The following is an 18,746-nucleotide window of genomic DNA, read 5'->3' as shown; positions in this document are numbered from 1 at the left end:
TCGTAGTGTCCATACCACGTTCGGAACGCTGTTTTAGGGATGTCTACCTCTTTCACCTTCAGCTGATGGTAGCCTGATCTGAGATCTATTCGTGAGAACCAACTCGAACCTTGCAGTTGGTCAAACAGATCGTCAATCCTAGGCAAGGGGTATCTATTCTTTACCGTAAGCTTATTCAACTCACGATAGTCTATGCACATTCTCATACTTCCATCCTTTTTCTTCACAAACAAAACCGGTGCGCCCCACGGAGAAACACTCGGTCTGATAAAACCCTTGTCGAGGAGTTCTTGCAGTTGGGACATCAATTCCTTCATCTCGGACGGTGCTAGACGGTAAGGCGCCTTCGCGACGGGCTGGGCTCCTGGTACTAGATCTATCTGAAATTCTATCTCTCGCTCAGGTGGCAACCCCGGAAGATCCTCAGGGAATACTTCTGGGTAGTCGCGCACAATAGGAACATTCTTCATTTCTTTCGTCTCGGCCGTAGCGTTGACAACATACGCCAGGTAGGCACCGCACCCTCGCCTTAACAAACCCTCGGCTTTTATCATCGAAATGACATTAAGCCCATAACTCTCCTTATCACCATAAACCGTCACCGCACTACCATCCAATGACTTTAACCTTATCATCTTACTTTTACATACTATCTGAGCCTCAAACTCAGACAACCAATCCATACCCAAGACTACATCGAACCCTCCTAAGGCCATAACATACAAAGTAACAGGGAACTCATGTCCCTCTAACTCTATCTTACAATTCTTCACCATTTTTGTTATTTTCACCGAAGTGTCACTTGCGGTTTCTACTACAAAAGTTTCAGACACTCGGCAGCCTTTCATTTTAGCTAGTTTACTAAACGTCGTAGCTACAAAACTTCTATTCGCACCAGAATCAAATAATACAGAAGCGGAAACATCGTTCACTAGAAACGTACCTGTGACGACATCCGGAATCTGCCTGGCTTGTTCCTGGGTCAGCATGTAGGCTCTAGTTCTGGGCCTAGCTTGATCGGCATCCTTCTTTCCACTACCTCCAGCTACACCTTCAGTGCACTCCCTTGACATATGGCCTGTCTTGCCACATTTGTAACATGTTGGCTTCGCACTGCACTCATTGGCATAATGCCCTACCTTCCCGCACTTGTAACAGGCATTCGACCCCATTCTGCATTCTCCACCATGAGCCTTTCCACATTTGAGACAAACATTAGAACTTTTACCCCACTTGCATTCACCACCATGCCTCTTTCCGCAGGTCTTACACGATCTCTTCTCCCACACTTTCTGTTTCTTATCCCTGGAGTTCCATAACTGAGTACCGGGTCGTTTAGCAGGAGTGACCCCTTTCTTCTCTTTCTCTTCGTCCCTTTCCACCCTATCATCCGCGGCCACGTCAGCATAGACCATTTCCGCGAGTCCAACAGCCGAATCAAAAGTAGCAGGTTGAATCGCCCTGACTAACATGCGGACCTTTTGTGGCAACCCCCTCACATAACACTTGATTCTCTTGACCTCAGTGTCAACCATGTCAGGCACCAACCTAGATAGTCGGTTGAACTCCGTGGTATACTCACGATGCGTCATCATACCGGCTTTTAAATTCTGGAACTTCATCTCCGTTCTTTCAACCTCGGCATCTGCACAGAACTTCTTCATTACCAACTCTTTCAAATCTTCCCACTTCATCTCTTTGATCTCTTCACGGGTCTTCCTCTGCTCCACACTCTCCCACCAATACATAGCCTCATCTACGAATGACTGAGTAGCATAACCCACAGCTTGGTCGGGACGGCATTCGCTAATGCGGATAACCTTGTCCATAGCGGTTATCCACTGGAGAGTAGCGATTGCGTCTCCTAAACCAGTCAGCTTAGGCGGGTCACAACCTTTGAAGGACTTATAGCTGCACCCACCTTGTCCTCCTCTCCTATCATCGACTTTCACAGACTTATCCCCACTCGAGGCCCCTCTTTCACCTTCCCCATCCCTTCTACCATCACCACCCGCCCCGTCAGCAGTTCGCTCACGGCTTCCAGCAGATCCTTCGGGATTCAGGTTCTTCACAGCAGCAACTACAGCCTGAACGATGGCTGCTTGAACTGCGGGGCTAAGTTGAACTTCTTCGTTGTTGTTCTGGTCTCCTCCAGCTGCGCTTCCCTCATCTTCGGTGTGGGAAGCTTCTTCCACCGAGGGTTGCCGGGCAAGACGAGGCCTGCCACGACGCCCAGTGCGACCCCCAGTTTCAACAAATTCTCCAGCTCCAGCCATCAGTATCCTATATGAGAAAACACAAACATCATCACTCAAGGAACTATTTAGTACAAGGATAGTAAGGCTAACAGGTAATAACAGTGGCCAGTTGTGTTTAGCTGATCACGTTACTTTCCGTGTCCTATACACTTCCCTTTATGAGTCTATTTGTGCTGGTTCTACTTAAGCAGTTTGTCAAATCAAACAATCAATTATTCCTATCCCTGACGTTCACATATCTTTCCTTTCTCATTAATATATATCATTTAATCATACACCTTACCTTCACTGATCTTGCTTGAGCGACACATGGCATTCTTGAACTGGCATCTTCTTTCCTTTCTTACTTAAATCCCATTCTCTGTTCGAGTCTAAGCATGTAGGATGCTTAAATCTCTCGAACTTTGCTCTGATACCAACTTGTAAGGCCCCGTTACCGGTAACCCTACTTTCGTGTTGGATTTACTCATAAACACAGTTCTAAATATCAGAGTTAATTAAAAACTTTACGCGGAATATAAAACTTTCATAAAACATTACATATCAATTCATAATCATGTCTTTAAACATTCCTCTTGTCTTTCAAAATCAAAACGTAACTTATAAAACATATCGGATCTTCAGATGCCAGGCTTTAGTCTTCTGCCATGTGTCCTCCACTCAAGCCAGCTGTCTCAACCTACTCACCTGCGTGCATACTAAAAGTCAGCTACGCTGAGTGAGTTCTAGTTAAACATACACTACCATGCAATACCTTGTCACATACATACGTACTTAACCTCATAACTTTCTTTCATACACACATAAGTACTCATACCTTCATTCTTACTTACATACTTTCTTTCTTACTTACATACTTTCTTTACATTCATAATCATACGTTTTAAAGAGCCTTTCGCCCTATAACCTCACAGATATTATAAGGGTCTGGTCCCTAACATCACAGATATTATAAGGGTCTGGTCCCTAACATCACAGATATTATAAGGGTCTGGTCCCTAACATCACAGATATTATAAGGGTCTGGTCCCTAACATCACAGATATTATTAGGGTCTGGTCCCTAACATCACAGATATTATTAGGGTCTGGTCCCATGTTTTCGAATATTAGTAGGGTTCGATTCCCTCTTCGTTACCATACAACCATACATCATACCTCGAGTATTATTAGGGCTCGGTACCCCTTTTGTAACCATACAACCATACAACCGTCATTTCCTTCTTTTATTAACTTTCTTACGTTCATACACATAAACATACATATCATACTTGCCATATTTATAACGTTACAACCTGACAGTACGTGCAATATCCGAAGATCGTTCACGAACCATCAAGCAATCATTCATACATATCACATATATCACCTATGGCATACACTTATCACTTTGGATAAATGTATTAACAACACATCAAGTATGCACACAGCCCCGGAAACATAACAAGGAATGGGGCTAGAAACTCACCTGGATCCTGTTACGCTCGCCGTTGATTGTAATTCCTTTCTTTAACTGGGCTCGGCTAACTGTAATAATATTTACATATATCAATTACTGCTACCACTATTACTACTACTCATTTTCGATAACCGCCTTAACACATTTTCCATTAGGTTTTTAATTTATATCATAAACGAACTTCACTTCAGGCGAATCTTGGAAACAACTTGGTTCTGGCTTGATTCGATCGAATAGGAACACGTTCGATCGAATAGAACACGTTCGATCGGATAGGAACACGTTCGATCAAACAGGAACACGTTCGATCGAATAGGAACACGTTCGATCAAACAGGAACACGTTCGATCGAATAGGAACACGTTCGATCGAATGAGTTGGAGACCATTCGGTTGCTCCCCTATTCGGTCGACTGGACTTGTTCGATCTACGCATTCGATCGAATGGACTGATTCGATCGACTGGTTCGATCGAATGAGTCTGATTCGACTCCTTCAAGCTGGGCGACGGAGAAACCCACGGGTTTTCCAGATTTTCCAGATTTTTGACCCAAAATCGAAGTTTTTGACATGGAAATGCTCGGGATTGAAAGGGCTATCGATTCCTAGTACTTTTAAACACAAAAGCTTGCATTTTGACACCAAAACAAGGCGGTTTTTGACCCGAAAACTCAAGTTACGTTTTTGCTCGATTTGAGGCCGAAATGGTTATGAAAACGGATGATTTTCGAGAGGGACTTACCAAAAACGATTAGGAACAAGATTGTGGACTCGGATTTGTGATTTGAGAACTTTCTCTCTCTAGCTTCTCTCTCTAGAAATGAGAGTGTTTGGGTGGGTGTAAGTGAAGGAAGATGGTGAAAATGGTGGAAGTGTCAAGAACTTTCGTTTATATACTACGGGTTTGGTTAGGCTCGGGTTGGCTTCCTACGGGTCGAGACAGGCCGAGTTCATAAAATGACTAAGCCCAAGACCCGTTCCTTACTCGACATTAAATAACTAAAACGTGAATTTACTAAACATAACTTTCTTTTATTTATCAATATAAAAATTTTAGGATGTTACAAAAATCTGGGTCAGGGAAACCTGGAGGTTGTTCAACATACACCACCTCATCGACTTTACCTTTAAGGAAGGCACTTTTCACATCTAACTGAAACACCTTCATCTCTTTGTGTGCAGCAAATGCCCAAAACAGTCGTATTGCCTCCAATCTCGCCACAGGAGCAAATACTTCATTGTAATCGATTCCTTCCAGCTGATTAAACCCTTTCACTACCAATCTTGCCTTGTTGCATATGATTATTCCTTTTTCATCTCTCTTACATTTAAAAACCCACTTTGTACCGATAGCGTTCACTTCTTGCGGTTTTTCAACCAATTGTCATACTTCCATCTTCTCAAACTGTGCCACTTCTTCCTGCATGGCTTCAACCCACGAGTTATCCTTCAGGGCCATTTGATAATTCTTTGGTTCAATCTGGCTGATGAAGCAGGTGTACAGGCATTCATTTATGGTACCCGTGTCTTTTATGCTTGCATAAACACACGTGTGTTCATCCAAACTTCTTCTAGTTCGTACACCATCAGAAGGATTACCGATCACATTCTCTAAAGGATGATTCTTGTGAATTTTGGTGGACTGTATCGGACCGACTTCCAGATCATTCTCAAGATTTGACAAAACTTCATCAGAGTGAGGCTAAGGTCGAGTGTAAAATGGATTATAGAATTCGTCTTCATTCGAATCAGCTGGATTTTCAACCGCTCTTGACGAGGTTGGTTGATTTTCATTGTATTGTGGACGTTGCACAATGGTCTCCTCTTCGTCATACAGTATCTGTAAGGCCATTTTCTCATTAATATCTGCAAAATCCAAGTAGGGCATATTAAAAGATTTGAATAGCTTATCATAGTCGAAAGCCTCTACCGGTCCCATGCTAGGCCTTGGTGATTTGTAACTAGTAATGTCAGTGTTACAGACCACTTCAACCTTGCTGTTCGATAGATTAAAGACTCTTCTGTTGGGTTTCCCAACAACGTAGCCAACTAAGATACCTTTGTCGGCTTTCTCACCAAATTTAGAGTTTGTCTTTAATATCGAACATGGGGACCCGAAAGGTTCAAGACCCTTCAAATTAGGCTTTCTACCATGCATAAGCTCATAACAAGTTTTATTTAATCTTTTAACAGTTAAAACACGATTAAGGATATAACAGGCTGTAGCAACAGCTTCAACCCAAAACACCACGGGAAGTTTAGCATCTGCCAGCATGGTCCTGGCGCCTTCAATTAGAGTTCGATTCTTCCTTTCAGCTACTCCATTTTGTTGTGGAGTATATGGGGCACTGTACTGATGCTCTATCCCTTTCTGCAGACAAAACATCTCCATCTGATAGTTCTTGAACTCTGTACCATTATCACTCCTGATGTACTTAACCTTCCTCCCAACAATATTTTCCACCTTGGTGATCAAGTTAATCACCAGCTGCACTGTCTCATCTTTTGTCTTCATAAAATATACCCAAGAATATCGTGAGTAGTCATCCGTTACCACCAAACAGTATGAAGTTCCTCCTAGACTCTTTACATTCACAGGACCAAAGAGATCCATGTGAAGGTGTTGACAATTGAGTTAACCTTCTTGGAGTGATGAGGTTTCTTGTGCTGTTTTCCTTTCTTGCATGATACACATTGGTCTTCAAAATTGAAATTCTTCAAAGGAACCCCTAGTACCAACCCATTCTTCACTATGTAGTTCATCTTACGAAGATGTATATGACCCATTCTTCTGTGCCACAAATCTGATTCAGACTTTGTTGCTTTTGACAGAAGACATGATTCTTCTGTTGTCATCTCAGTTGATCTCATATCCATCACATACGTGTTCTTTTCTCTTGGAGCTTTCATCACAACCCATGCCACTGGTATCTTGAAACCAGGATAAAGTACGAGTGCCTCATCTTTTGTAACATGAACGGTGTATTCTTTGTCACAAATCTGAGAGACACTTAGCAGGTTGTGTTTCAATTCTTCAACAAAATTAACCTTTTCTAACTATATTCTACCATTTTTCATAGTTCCAATACCACTAATTCTTCCTCCATTTTCTCCTGCAAAACTAACCCTTCCTCCTTGAACAGACTTCCAGTCACATAACAATTTCTTGTTACCAGTCATGTGCCTGGAGCAGCCACTGTCAACAACCCACATATTGTTTATAGCCCTGTTTGACTGTTTCTGCACAAATAAAGAAATAGATTAAAATCTGGGGACCCAAGACCTTCTGGTCTTGGGTCGATTAAATCTGTTATCCGGCATCCAGTACCTTGGTTGCCCAAAGTCAGTTTGTGGAAAGTTTCCATAAGTTATGTAGGAGAAACTTCTAGATGATTGGCTATGAGGCCATCCAAACCTTCTTGAGTTAGCAGAATTATAATAGTTAGTTTGGTAATTAACTGGGAAAAAACAAGACTGATTTCTTTGAAATATTGGATTAGTCTGATGATTGAAAGTTGGTGTGTTCATATTCTTACCGGCATCATAATTAGTGTTCGTTTTATTCTCAGTTTTGGTAGGCCTCATATTTCTAGATTTTCTCTGTTTCAGAGGACAGTCAGCGACAAGATGTCCTATCCTGTTACATCTAAAACAACTTCTGTTTGAACTAGTCTGGCTGTTTTGAACTTTCGTCTCAAGAGTTGTTGCAGATGACGAGGTTGAGTTACTATCCGTTTGTCTCACATATGGTGGGACGAACGGATTTAGGAAGATTTCTTTTCATCAAACTTATAGTCCTCCCCACGTTTTAGTAACACAACCTCTTCTTTTATCTCACCTGATTCGGACGACTTGTCCGAATTTGACGAGAAAGAACTTGTGACATTAGAACTTGACCTACTTATTTCACTCTTATTAATTTCAGCTTCTTTAGCAGAAATTTTTATTGGAACTGTTTGACTAATCTCAACATTTGCAGATTGCTGATTACTAGGATCATAAGTATAGTTATTGTTGTATGGTGGTGGAACTTCAGAAAATCCAATTCCCCCTTTGTTAACCGGGGAACGTTGAACACTTATGATGTGATCTAACATTGCAGAAGAGTTTCTGAATTGTTCAATTTTTCTGTTCAGTTCCACCACTTTTACCTGGTAATCAGCTATCTGTTTATCTTTTTCAGCTATTAGTTTGGTCTTTTCTTCTAACACTTCATAACTAAGATCAATCACTTGTATTTTTTCAGCTAGAGTGGCTTTAAGACTTCTGATATCCTTCTCACTAGCTTTTATTTTTACCGAGTAACTATTTTCTTTAGTTTTAGAATAGTGATATTCTTCTTTTAAGTTTTTAAATTGAGTATCCAAACTAACAAACTGACCAGTTAATGTTTTCAATTGATCAGTCAGGTTTTCACATTGTTCACAATGAAATTCAGAACTTACCTCAGAGAGCTGATCATTCACTTCTGCCATGTATGCTTGATCTTCCCCCGTCTCTCTTTCACTTCCTCCAGTTTCAATGTTTACCAGATTTTCCTGTTCGAACACCTCCTCAACTTGTATATTCCAGTTGTATCCACCGTTCTGTTAAGATACCATAGCCCTATTTTCACTACCACCCCCATTCTGTTGAGCAGGCCTATTCTGACTTCGTTCGACTCTTTCATTTGTACATTCCTTAGCAAAGTGACCATTTTGTTGACAGTTATAACAGCGAACCTTTGATTTATCAAACCCTGGTCTTTCTCCAACGAACTTTCTACCCGTTTTCTTCATGAATCTCTTTACCCTTCTTACTATCATAGCCATCTGCCACTGCAGATCCATCTCTTCCAAATCATCAGCATCGATCTGATCATAGTCTTCATCCAAAGTTGCAGGGTCGACTATTTTCCCTTTGATGTAATTCTCATAGGATGCAATGAAGGATGCATAGAGAGCAAACTGCTGTTCAGCTGATTTTACACTCATGGGCATCTGTGAGTAGTTATTGCTTGGAGCATTGGATGAGAAATTACCAGTTGTAGTTTGAGGCTTTGTGGGACCACTACCTCCGGCTACGAAACATATGTCACCATCCATATTGAGAATCACATGACCATCTAGAGTGGAGTTTGATTCCCCCTTGAGTAGTAGGCAGTGGATTCTGATTTTGAACTTGAGTTTGGAGTGACTTTCGCACCATACATTCCCGGATCCTGAACCTGATCAGTTGGTGTCTCCTTTCATACCATGTTAAGTTCAAAATTTCGTAACTTATTTACCACCGTCTCCAAATCAATCTTGTCAAAGTCCTTATCTTCTCTCATCAGAACAGTGTACATCTCCCATTTTGGCGGGAGAGCATCAAGAAGCTTTTCTACTATCTCTTCTTCCTTGTATTCAATGGAGTAGTTATTTAGCTCGGTCATCAAATGATAATATCGTGTGATGATGTCATCAAGTGATTCATTTTTCAGATACTTGAATACAGAGAATTGGGTTTTTAGCAATTTTGTCTTGGAGGTACGTATCCCAACATTTCCTTCATATCTATTCTCTAGTGCTTCCCATAGCTCTCTAGCGGTTTTGTAATTTTTGAAGGTATGAAGAATCTCTTGTGGAAGTGCCATTGTAATAGCTGCATTCGCTTTACTCTCTGCTTCATACATTTTCTTCTCATCATCTTCCATTTTACTGTACTTCTTAATCTGTTCACGACCTTCAAACATGGACGTTGGTGGAATGCACCCGTCTTGAATGCAAACTCACATCTTTGCGTCTTGATACTTCACATACTGTTCAAATCTATCTTTCCATGCAACGAAATCGGTACCCTTAAGCAGTTTTGGAGCTTTAGTTGCTGAACCGGCTTCAACCTCCATCTTTACCAGTTCTGTGATGTTTAACGAAGTCATAGTTGAAAGAATTGTGATTCAAGAATCAAAAACAGAATACTGTGAACAGCTATAGCGAAGTTAGTATAACTTCGCTCTAGCTTGTAACTTCGCTAGAGATTAGCTTCGCAGAACTTAAACTTCGCTACTACTTAACTTCGCTACTACTCAACTTCGCTACTCACAACTTCGCTGAAACCCTATATCTTCGCTGAAAACCCTAGTTTCAGTGACGGCAATTTCGCCTGACGAACACTGGAGTTTTTCAGGTTTAATTAGGTCGATAGCGAGGGACGCGAGGGTGATTTGTAGGTATATTTGATGAGGGAAGAGGAGCAAATGACAAAAACGAGGTATTTCAACGTAAACTCGTTCCGCGAATGGTCTAACGGAACAATCTTGACACCCTTGTGATAATCCCGAACCACACAATCACGAGCAAATTGCTCTGATACCAATTGTAGGTTCCCATCCGGATCTACACAGGAGTATCTCGTAACACGAGGGTGCGGAATCCCCACGTATACGATACGAGTGTCTAGACGATTAATACGTTGAATATGGATATAAACACACGAGATTATACTGTAAAACTTGATATATTGCAATAGCCAACACGTGATACTCAAGATCACCAAAACAACTCGTTCTTCCAAAAAAAACTCTTTCAAAATACCCGAAGTTGAGGTATTTATTAACCTCGACAACTTCGCCTAACATCCTAGGTGAAGTTGTCTTAACTTCGCTAGCCTATCAAGTTCGCCTAAACATACTAGCGAACATACAAAATCAATAGTGTTCAACACGAAACAAACAAACTAAATGATTACAGACACAGATAAACACAAGATAACTACTGACATCATGCACCAACAACATGCTAGCAACCGAACTTTAGGCAACAAAAAGAGACATCAAGTACTCAACATACCATTAATCGCATTAAAGATTCACATGGAAGAATCTAATTACTAAAAACAATCTTAAAAACACCTAGTCACTACTCACTAGTTCAGTTTTACTGTCCGTTAGCTAAACTGGTTCCAAAGCCAACTTGGGTCCATTTCCATAATACCATTGGTGGAGGTGATTAAATGACGTACATATGCTAACTTTTAACATGGGTTCTCAAAATACTGATAACCAATTAACAAAATTGCCGTGTTGTCGCATGCAAAGACATGCATTCGGTCAGTATTGGTTAGATACGTAACGATAATTAAGGACAATAAAGAAAAAAACGTTGTAAGGATTCTTGGTGTGTTGGTTATCAAATTGTGATGTCTTGATTTGTTAGTTGTTTTAAGGATTCTTAATGCTTAGGAATGGAAATTAGAAAAAACCATGCAAGTTCAAGCCCCCATCCAAAGCCAAAAATTTTATTGTTATTTATTTATTTTTTGTTGTGAGAACTTCTTTATTTGAAAACATCTTTTTTGGTTTCTTTTTTTGTTTTTTATTTACTTGATATGTGTTTTTTCTGTTTAAATATGTTAACATAATTAAGAGATTTTACTGCCACAAGTACGTCATTGGGCCACTTGGCTACACGTGGTGCAAGACATTTTTTTTGTTTTAGTTTCGACATGTAATGAACGTAGAGAAAACCGAAAGAATGCCAATTTTGTTTTTGTTTTGTATTTTTTTTGCCTTTTTTAGTTCATGTACCTTAACACATGTGCAGACTCACCGTTTTTGTTTGAGTTTCAGCATCGTAACGAACGTAACGGAAACCACCCGAATGATGATTTGTTTTTTGTTCTGATACCGTAAAGAACATAACAGAAGTTGGTCGAATTTGCTTATATTCAACGCCTCAACACCAGGGTTCGACAATAGTCAGGTTTTACCAACGCTCAAGTTTTACCAACCAACGTCACCCCATTGGTCCACCTCAATTTATATATATTTTTTTGTTTTAGTTCCGGTACAATAGCGCACATAACCGAAGCTGACCGAATTCGCGTCAGCTTACCGCCTTAACATTTAGAACCGACAAGGCTTCGATTGTACAACCGCTCGGTTTAACCGACCTGGTTGCGCCGGGTAAAACTCTAGTTTACCACAATTGGTAAAATATATATATACTATCATCAGGGGCGGACCCACGTACATCCGATCGGGGTCCCGGGACACCAATGTTTTTTGAAAATTACATAGAGACAGTATATTAAATTTTGTATGGACCCCATAAAAATTAATACTTGGAACCCATACTGTTAAAACTGAACTGGTTTACTGGAAAATCCCTTACTTTTTCTTTGCGAGGTTGCAAGTTCAAGCCTCACCATACTATGTTTATGTTCTTTTTTTATATATACCAGTCAATATTAGTTATTTAGTTAGAATATTTGTGTTTTTCTTTAGTTTCTCCCATATAGTCATTATCACCCTACAACATATATAATGGCAACATGAGTTTTGCATATTATTTTATTATTTATCTTGTGTATGTATATTATAATTAATCATTTATTTGTATTAAAGTTATTTTTTCAGGTTTTGGTCATGTATGTAAGACTATATATATAGCTTTCTTTTATGTTTTTCGAATATGAATAAAAATAAGTTAAAAGTCAAATCTAGATCCTTTCTACTTACTCGTTTCCGATGTCACCATATTTTCGTGTTTTATTATGTTCCTCGCCTCGACCCGACCCGAATAACGAACGACCCGAAAATTTTGTAAACCGAAAAAATTGGGACCCCGGTTACAAAAAATCCTAGGTCCGCCACTGACTATCATACCAGCCATGTTACTATCTATAAAGGATTGACTATGTCTATTTTTTTTCTATGGAATAATTAGACCGTTATAAATATAGACCGAGACCACATAACTCTAGTTGGTAAAAGCCTGATGGGTTTTATCCTAACAACTCTAATTATATACAAATCCCTATTACAATGTCTATTACAATAAGAGGAAGCCAAACATTCAAATTGGAACAAAAATCAAGAAATAGTGATGACGGAAAACCCTTGGTGAAAATGTCAGCATATATGGAGAGCTTGATGAAACATGAAGAACGCGAAACTGACTATCTCCAGTACAAAATGAATGTTGATCTCAATATGTTTGTCGCGTTGATTTTATACTGAGTTAGTGGACAAATTGACTGTACTAAAGTTGCCACAATAGACAAAGGTGGATTGAAGCAATGGACAATGAAGCTCAAGAAGAAGATTACGTATCAAACATGTCTTAGCAACAACAATAGCAACTCCGTGATATTCAACTTCAGCACTTGAGAGAGAGACTAAAGCCTGGCTTTTGGCAGACCAAGATATCAAGCTATCACCCAAGAACACACAACTACACCCACAGGTAGCTAGATCATAAGGCTATGAAACCCGAGGTTAGTTGTAACCCATGAGCCAAAGTGCCTTTAATGTAATATAGATTCTCGTAGATTGTGATAGATAAGCACGTTGAACTGCATATAAGATATATGGTCGAAAATATGTGAAGTAATGTAATGCACTGGAAAGGCTGCGATATAACATAACGAGGAGCCATCAACTAGGGGCTGTAAGACCAACTTTAGAGTTGGTGTCAACAAGGTTAGTGGCCGAATTACAATAAAAAATTTGCACACTCCAAATGTCTCAAGCATACTAAGTTTAAGGCAGAAATATCTCTTCTATATATTGCGAGTAACTACAATCCTCAACAATAGTGTAATGGCCACAAATTAGTCACGACAAACTCAAGGCTCACGAAAGCGATAATGATGTGTATCAACTCATTAATGGCAAACTCAAAGCTCGTTGCACCTCTCACGCTACCATCACTCACGCCCCATATCTAACACATAGCCTAATAGACACATGTTGAACTAAGTTGCAATATGCAACAACTTTATAATAAACAAGCAAATGCAGCTAGCAATATATATGTGTGTGATGTGTAACGCTACTGTAATGAACTACATGTGCCCATATATGAAAGTGTTAAGGTTAGTTCATAGAAACAAAAGTAAATTTATACTCATATAAGTCATAAGTCACAAGTATATTTACAAAATTTTGTAGATTTCACCTTCCTTTACATCTCATGACCGACTTTATTTAATTCCATTAACACTACACGTGTTCATCCCCCATATCACTTTCTATAAAATCTGTTAACCCCGAATTTGATACTCCACAAATCATTGAAGCAATGGAAGTTTATTCCGGCCGTATCAAAATACCCTTGATTGTTCTCCTTTTATCCGCCTTTGCGATAAGCTCCACACGAGTTGGTTTCTACAAAACTACATGCCCACAGGCGGAAGCCATCGTGCAGTATGTGGTCCAGTCTGCCGTTCGTTCCAACAAGTCATATGCATCTGGTTTTCTACAAATGTTCTTTCATGATTGTTTTGTCAATGGCTGTGATGCATCTATTTTACTTGATGGTAATCTTTCTGAGAAGACTGCAGCAACGAATTTGCGCTTGAGAGGCTTTGATGTCATAGATGCTGCAAAGTCCATGTTGGAAACCGTCTGCCCCGGGGTGGTCTCTTGTGCTGACATTCTTGCCCTCGCAACTCGTGATTCTGTGGTCCAGGTAGTTCATTAATTAATCACTCGCTTAACGCATGTTTAGTTTCATGCATTATATGGATTCTAGCTAGATAAGTTTAATATTGTATTGTTTCTACTAATTTTGAATCGTTTTAGATTGGAGGGACTAGTTGGGCGGTGCCAACGGGTCGCAGAGACGGATTAGTTTCACTGAAATCTGAGGCAGAAAGCAACATACCTGGTCCGAAGGCCTCCATGGATGACCAAATAAAGGTGTTTGCTAGCAAAGGTCTTAATGTCAAAGATCTTGTTATCCTCGTTGGTAAGTTAACCCCAAAAATTGGTTAGCTAAACATGAAATAATTAAAAGAAAAAAAACAATATGCACCTCAGAAAGTTAACTATTTAAAAAAATGTTAGTTTTATTACTTTATATTTGAAGCATAATTGGTATTTAACAAATGTTTTTAAAACTAATAAATAGTAGGGAAATCAGTAGAACAAAAGAAAATCTTTATAATATGTAATTTAAGTAAATAAGAAGCTGAAAATTTTCATTCTAAAACACATAGCACATCATAAAGATCAAATAGCTTGTATATAAAAAAAATTACATTTTTTAAACTATCCGCAACGATGCCATTCTTTCCACAAACATAGCTAGGCAGCTGCAACATCAGATTTTACCAATATTTCTCGACATTAATTTAACCCCCAACGCTATCATACTTATTATGCTCGCAAACAACCCATTATATCCAAACATATAATGTTTTTTTAATTAAATGAGCTTAACATACCCGCATTTGAGGCGTCTTTATAGACGTGCATCTCAAACATGCGAGTCAAGCCACATTGCAAGACATTTGGGTTTATTCCACAAACGGGGTGTTGGCTATGAACGTGCAGCCGGCGCTGCAAGTGGGCTTATGGTGCGTATACATATACGAAATGTTATTTTCATAGAAAATTAATAAAAATGGCATGATAAAAAATCTTTAAAATAAGAAAAGAATAAAAACCCAATCGAAATTGGCATACTCAATAACACAATTTCAACACGTGTCCCACTTGGGCACCTATAGTAACCAAGGTAGCTTGGACATAACTTCATGCAAAAGTGAGTTGACATCTCCTTTATAATAACAATTAACAAGTGCCGGTTAACAAAACTATCTAAATGTGAATAAACAAGCTACAAAGGTGCCTTGTTCGCTAGAGGCTAAGACTAAGGTGGTGTCTCACCTTCAGCGCTTAGGCAAGTTTGGGGCTTGACACGACTATTTATTATTATTATTATTATTATTATTATTATTATTATTATTATTATTATTAAAGGAGGAACTTTTTTATATTTATTATTATTATTATTATTATTATTATTAAAGGAGGAACTTTGCAATGATATAAGACTATGCGTAGTGGGTGTGAAGATTGGGCGATTTTGGGCGAAAACGGGCTACAACACCGCCCCCTGGGCGAAATTTGGGGCGAATTGTGGGGGTGGGGGGGGGGGGGGGGCGCCAAGCTTTTGTCGCCGGATTGTGTTGTTTGTTGGGGGGGAGCGAAATGTGTTGTTTATTATTATTATATTGTATTGAGAGAGAGGGATATATATATATATGTATATATATATATATATATCGGTCTACAACACCATTACACTCTAAAAACAAAAGCCTATCCTTGCTCACTGGGCGCCACACGGCGCAAAACGCCCCATTTTGTAGCCCCTCCACTACGCATAGCCTAAGGCTCATGCTGTGTCGCACCTTCATTGCTTGAGCATGTTTAGCGCCGGACACATTTTTTTATGTTCCTTGGGAATGGGGTAAGGCCCCGGCTTAGACTCTGACTTATGTTTATGCACTTGTGTGACCCATTTGAGACACTTAAATGTCATATAAGGGAGGTGTCAAATCACTTTTGCTTGAACATCCGTCTGAGCTATTATAGTGCCTAGTTGTGACAGTGGATTGTGTGTCACAATTCTATAGGTATGCTTATTTTGCTTTTTTTTCGTTGTCCATTTTAGTGTGTCTTAGATCATTTATTTAGGTACGTAGTTTTCTCTAATTATTTGGGTCGGATCTACCCATGCGTAAGAACTTAACTTGTATATATATTTTGGGGTATCAGGAGGACATACGATTGGGACAGCTGCATGCAGTACATTCATTCACAGGCTATACAACTACAGCAATACCAACGGACCCGACCCAACTATTGACCAACCATTTCTTCCCCATCTCCGAACCCTGTGTCCACTTGGTGGTGAACAAGCAACGCGAGTGGCCTTAGATACAAATAGCGTAAACACTTTTGATACTTCTTTCTTCGACAACATAAGGAGCGGACGAGGAGTACTTGAAACTGATTCAATGTTGTGGACCGATGCACGGACACAAAAGTATGCGCAACGATTTACTAAAACTAGGAGATCGCATCAATCGGCATTCAACAAGATGTTCGCGAAAGCAATGGTGAAGATGAGTAAAATTGAGTTAAAAACTGGGAATCAAGGGGAAATTCGTAGGGTTTGCAACACTATTAATACTAATTAACTGATATATGTTGACAGGTTGATTAAATAAGCATATTCCAACTAGATCAAGATACTCGAGGACCTAAGCTAATTGTAAAACCAATTACACAATGTATTTTTTATATTATTTAGGTTTGCCGTGTAAATTATTTGCAGTTACTAGTGGATTATGTGGTTATATATTAATCTAATTACACTGCAACAATATTGTATTAGTTTTCTTTCTCAAATGACAACTTTTAGTAAACCGGCAAACTAGCAAAACGCTAGAGCAAAAAACATCAACATAGAAACAAAGTAAATGGAAAATATACACCAATCGATCCGGTTTAAGGTTCTAAAAGGTGATCCACATTTTATCCAAACAAAACCTAAAGACTTGATATCTTTCATCATCTTAGACGCCACAACTACTTTATCTTCAAAGATAGCCTAATTTCTCGCCTTTCTAACACACCAACAAACCATATATTTTTTGAAACTTGAATATATTTGTAACTGAAATAATCTGCTGCAAAAGATGTTGCTTATATGAACATATGTTCAGACACAAAACAGATATGGTTGTTAATTTTGAGACGAAATTTTGATCGCTAGATTGATCACATAAAAGAGTCACAAAAGTAAGTTCCAGCCAAAGCTTTATCAACTGCCTAAACCTGTCACCAAGGAACAATTGTGACAGTTTTGAGACAGTTTCTACGGTTGCAAGTTGTCGTTTTTATCTAAGAGAAATGCACCATAGTTTCAATAATTGTCAACGATCGGTTTATCTGTGGAATACAAATTTACATGACTATTTGAAGACAAAAAGGAATTTATACAAGTCTTGGTGGCTTGGAATTTAATATTTGTTGGATGTCTGTTTGAAACAAGTATAATAAAATCTTGTAACATTAATTTAACAAATGCTGAAAACTCTCAACAATTGATATCAATGATGACAAATCTTAAATATATTTCTATAATACTGTCTAATCCATTTTTAACAGAATGTCATGTCCCTATGTAAGTTTATTTTTTTCCCTCACTCTGATGAGAAGCTTCATGCCATTCTGACAATCCTGTCCCATGCTACTAATAAACCCAAAGGTCCCTCCGGCTGACAACGTCAACGCAATATGTACGGATTGTTTAAGTTCCATCAAAGGCTTCTCAGCAGAGCATGTATTATAACCGGCTTCATCGACTATCACCATGTTATGTATTCTCGGGCAGTAATTGAACACTACATCAACAATTAATATAGTTTAATTAATTTCAAGACATAAAAGACTTGCATAATATGTAACAACAAATAAATCATGTATAAGAATATATATATATATATATATATATATATATATATATATAGATACCAATTACATCTCCCACAAAGAATTCCTTATCCTTGAGCCAGTTTGCATAATTAACACCTGTGGTCCAAGACTTATCGTCTCCAACGACATGCTCCGTTACCTCTTCGCATTTTCCATCTTGTGGGCCGCAGCTTTGTATAACAAGATCCGTTGCTCGAACCCAAGTAGATTGAGCCACTACTGTTGCTATGAGGAAGAAGATGCACAAATTTTTGTTAGCCATATGCCCATTTAGTTCTTGTTTTATAACTTGGACTTCAAATGTATAAAGAAAAGAAGCATGTTAAAAGTTCACTGCACCATCAGAATTGACGAACACGACATTTTGTTGCCTAATGACTCGTTCAAAATTTCTAAATTTGTGAAAACTTATGTCTATTTAATCTGTGTCTCAGATCCTTCTATCTTATATTCTCCAATCTTAAATAATCTCACGTCTTTTTTTAATATTTGAACATGTTAAATAACGTTGTGTGTAACAACTAACAAGTATATTTCTAATTTTATTTACTTAAGACTTAAATGTAACTCACATTGAAAATTCATAACATTTTGCATGTGAATATATTGCAAATCGCTATAAAGGAAGTAAAAATGGATGCATATGCGGTACACCAGTAGAAATAATATGGATGAACTCGGTATCATACTGGTATCAATCCTGAATTTTTCAAAAACTTGGTATCGATACCGAAAATGTTCGGTTTGATAATGATACAGTACCTATATTGTAGACAA

At 38.8% G+C, this 18,746-nt stretch overlaps 2 protein-coding genes across 2 annotated transcripts; one reads left to right on the top strand and one right to left on the bottom strand.

Annotated features, from left to right (window-relative positions):
• The first annotated feature begins 13,603 nt into the window (after positions 1-13,603).
• LOC143574274 (peroxidase N1-like) lies at positions 13,604-16,750 on the top strand. The gene is made up of 3 exons (XM_077058932.1): positions 13,604-14,148; positions 14,262-14,427; positions 16,245-16,750. The coding sequence occupies exons 1-3, from the start codon at positions 13,759-13,761 to the stop codon at positions 16,667-16,669; spliced, it is 981 nt and encodes a 326-aa protein (XP_076915047.1). The 5' UTR covers positions 13,604-13,758; the 3' UTR covers positions 16,670-16,750.
• A 904-nt stretch (positions 16,751-17,654) lies between these two features.
• LOC143574267 (mavicyanin-like) lies at positions 17,655-18,231 on the bottom strand. Its single transcript, XM_077058927.1, has 2 exons — positions 18,009-18,231; positions 17,655-17,878 (listed from the first exon to the last, which is right to left on the bottom strand). Exons 1-2 carry the CDS (start codon positions 18,229-18,231, stop codon positions 17,655-17,657), a joined length of 447 nt encoding a protein of 148 aa, XP_076915042.1.
• Between the last annotated feature and the right edge of the window lie 515 nt (positions 18,232-18,746).

This window comes from Bidens hawaiensis, unplaced genomic scaffold (genome assembly GCF_021521415.1).
Source record: "Bidens hawaiensis isolate Kalapana, Puna unplaced genomic scaffold, B.hawaiensis_p1.1 tig00026875_1, whole genome shotgun sequence".
NCBI classification, from domain to species: Eukaryota; Viridiplantae; Streptophyta; class Magnoliopsida; order Asterales; family Asteraceae; genus Bidens; species Bidens hawaiensis.
This window is presented reverse-complemented; position numbering and strand designations above follow the sequence as displayed.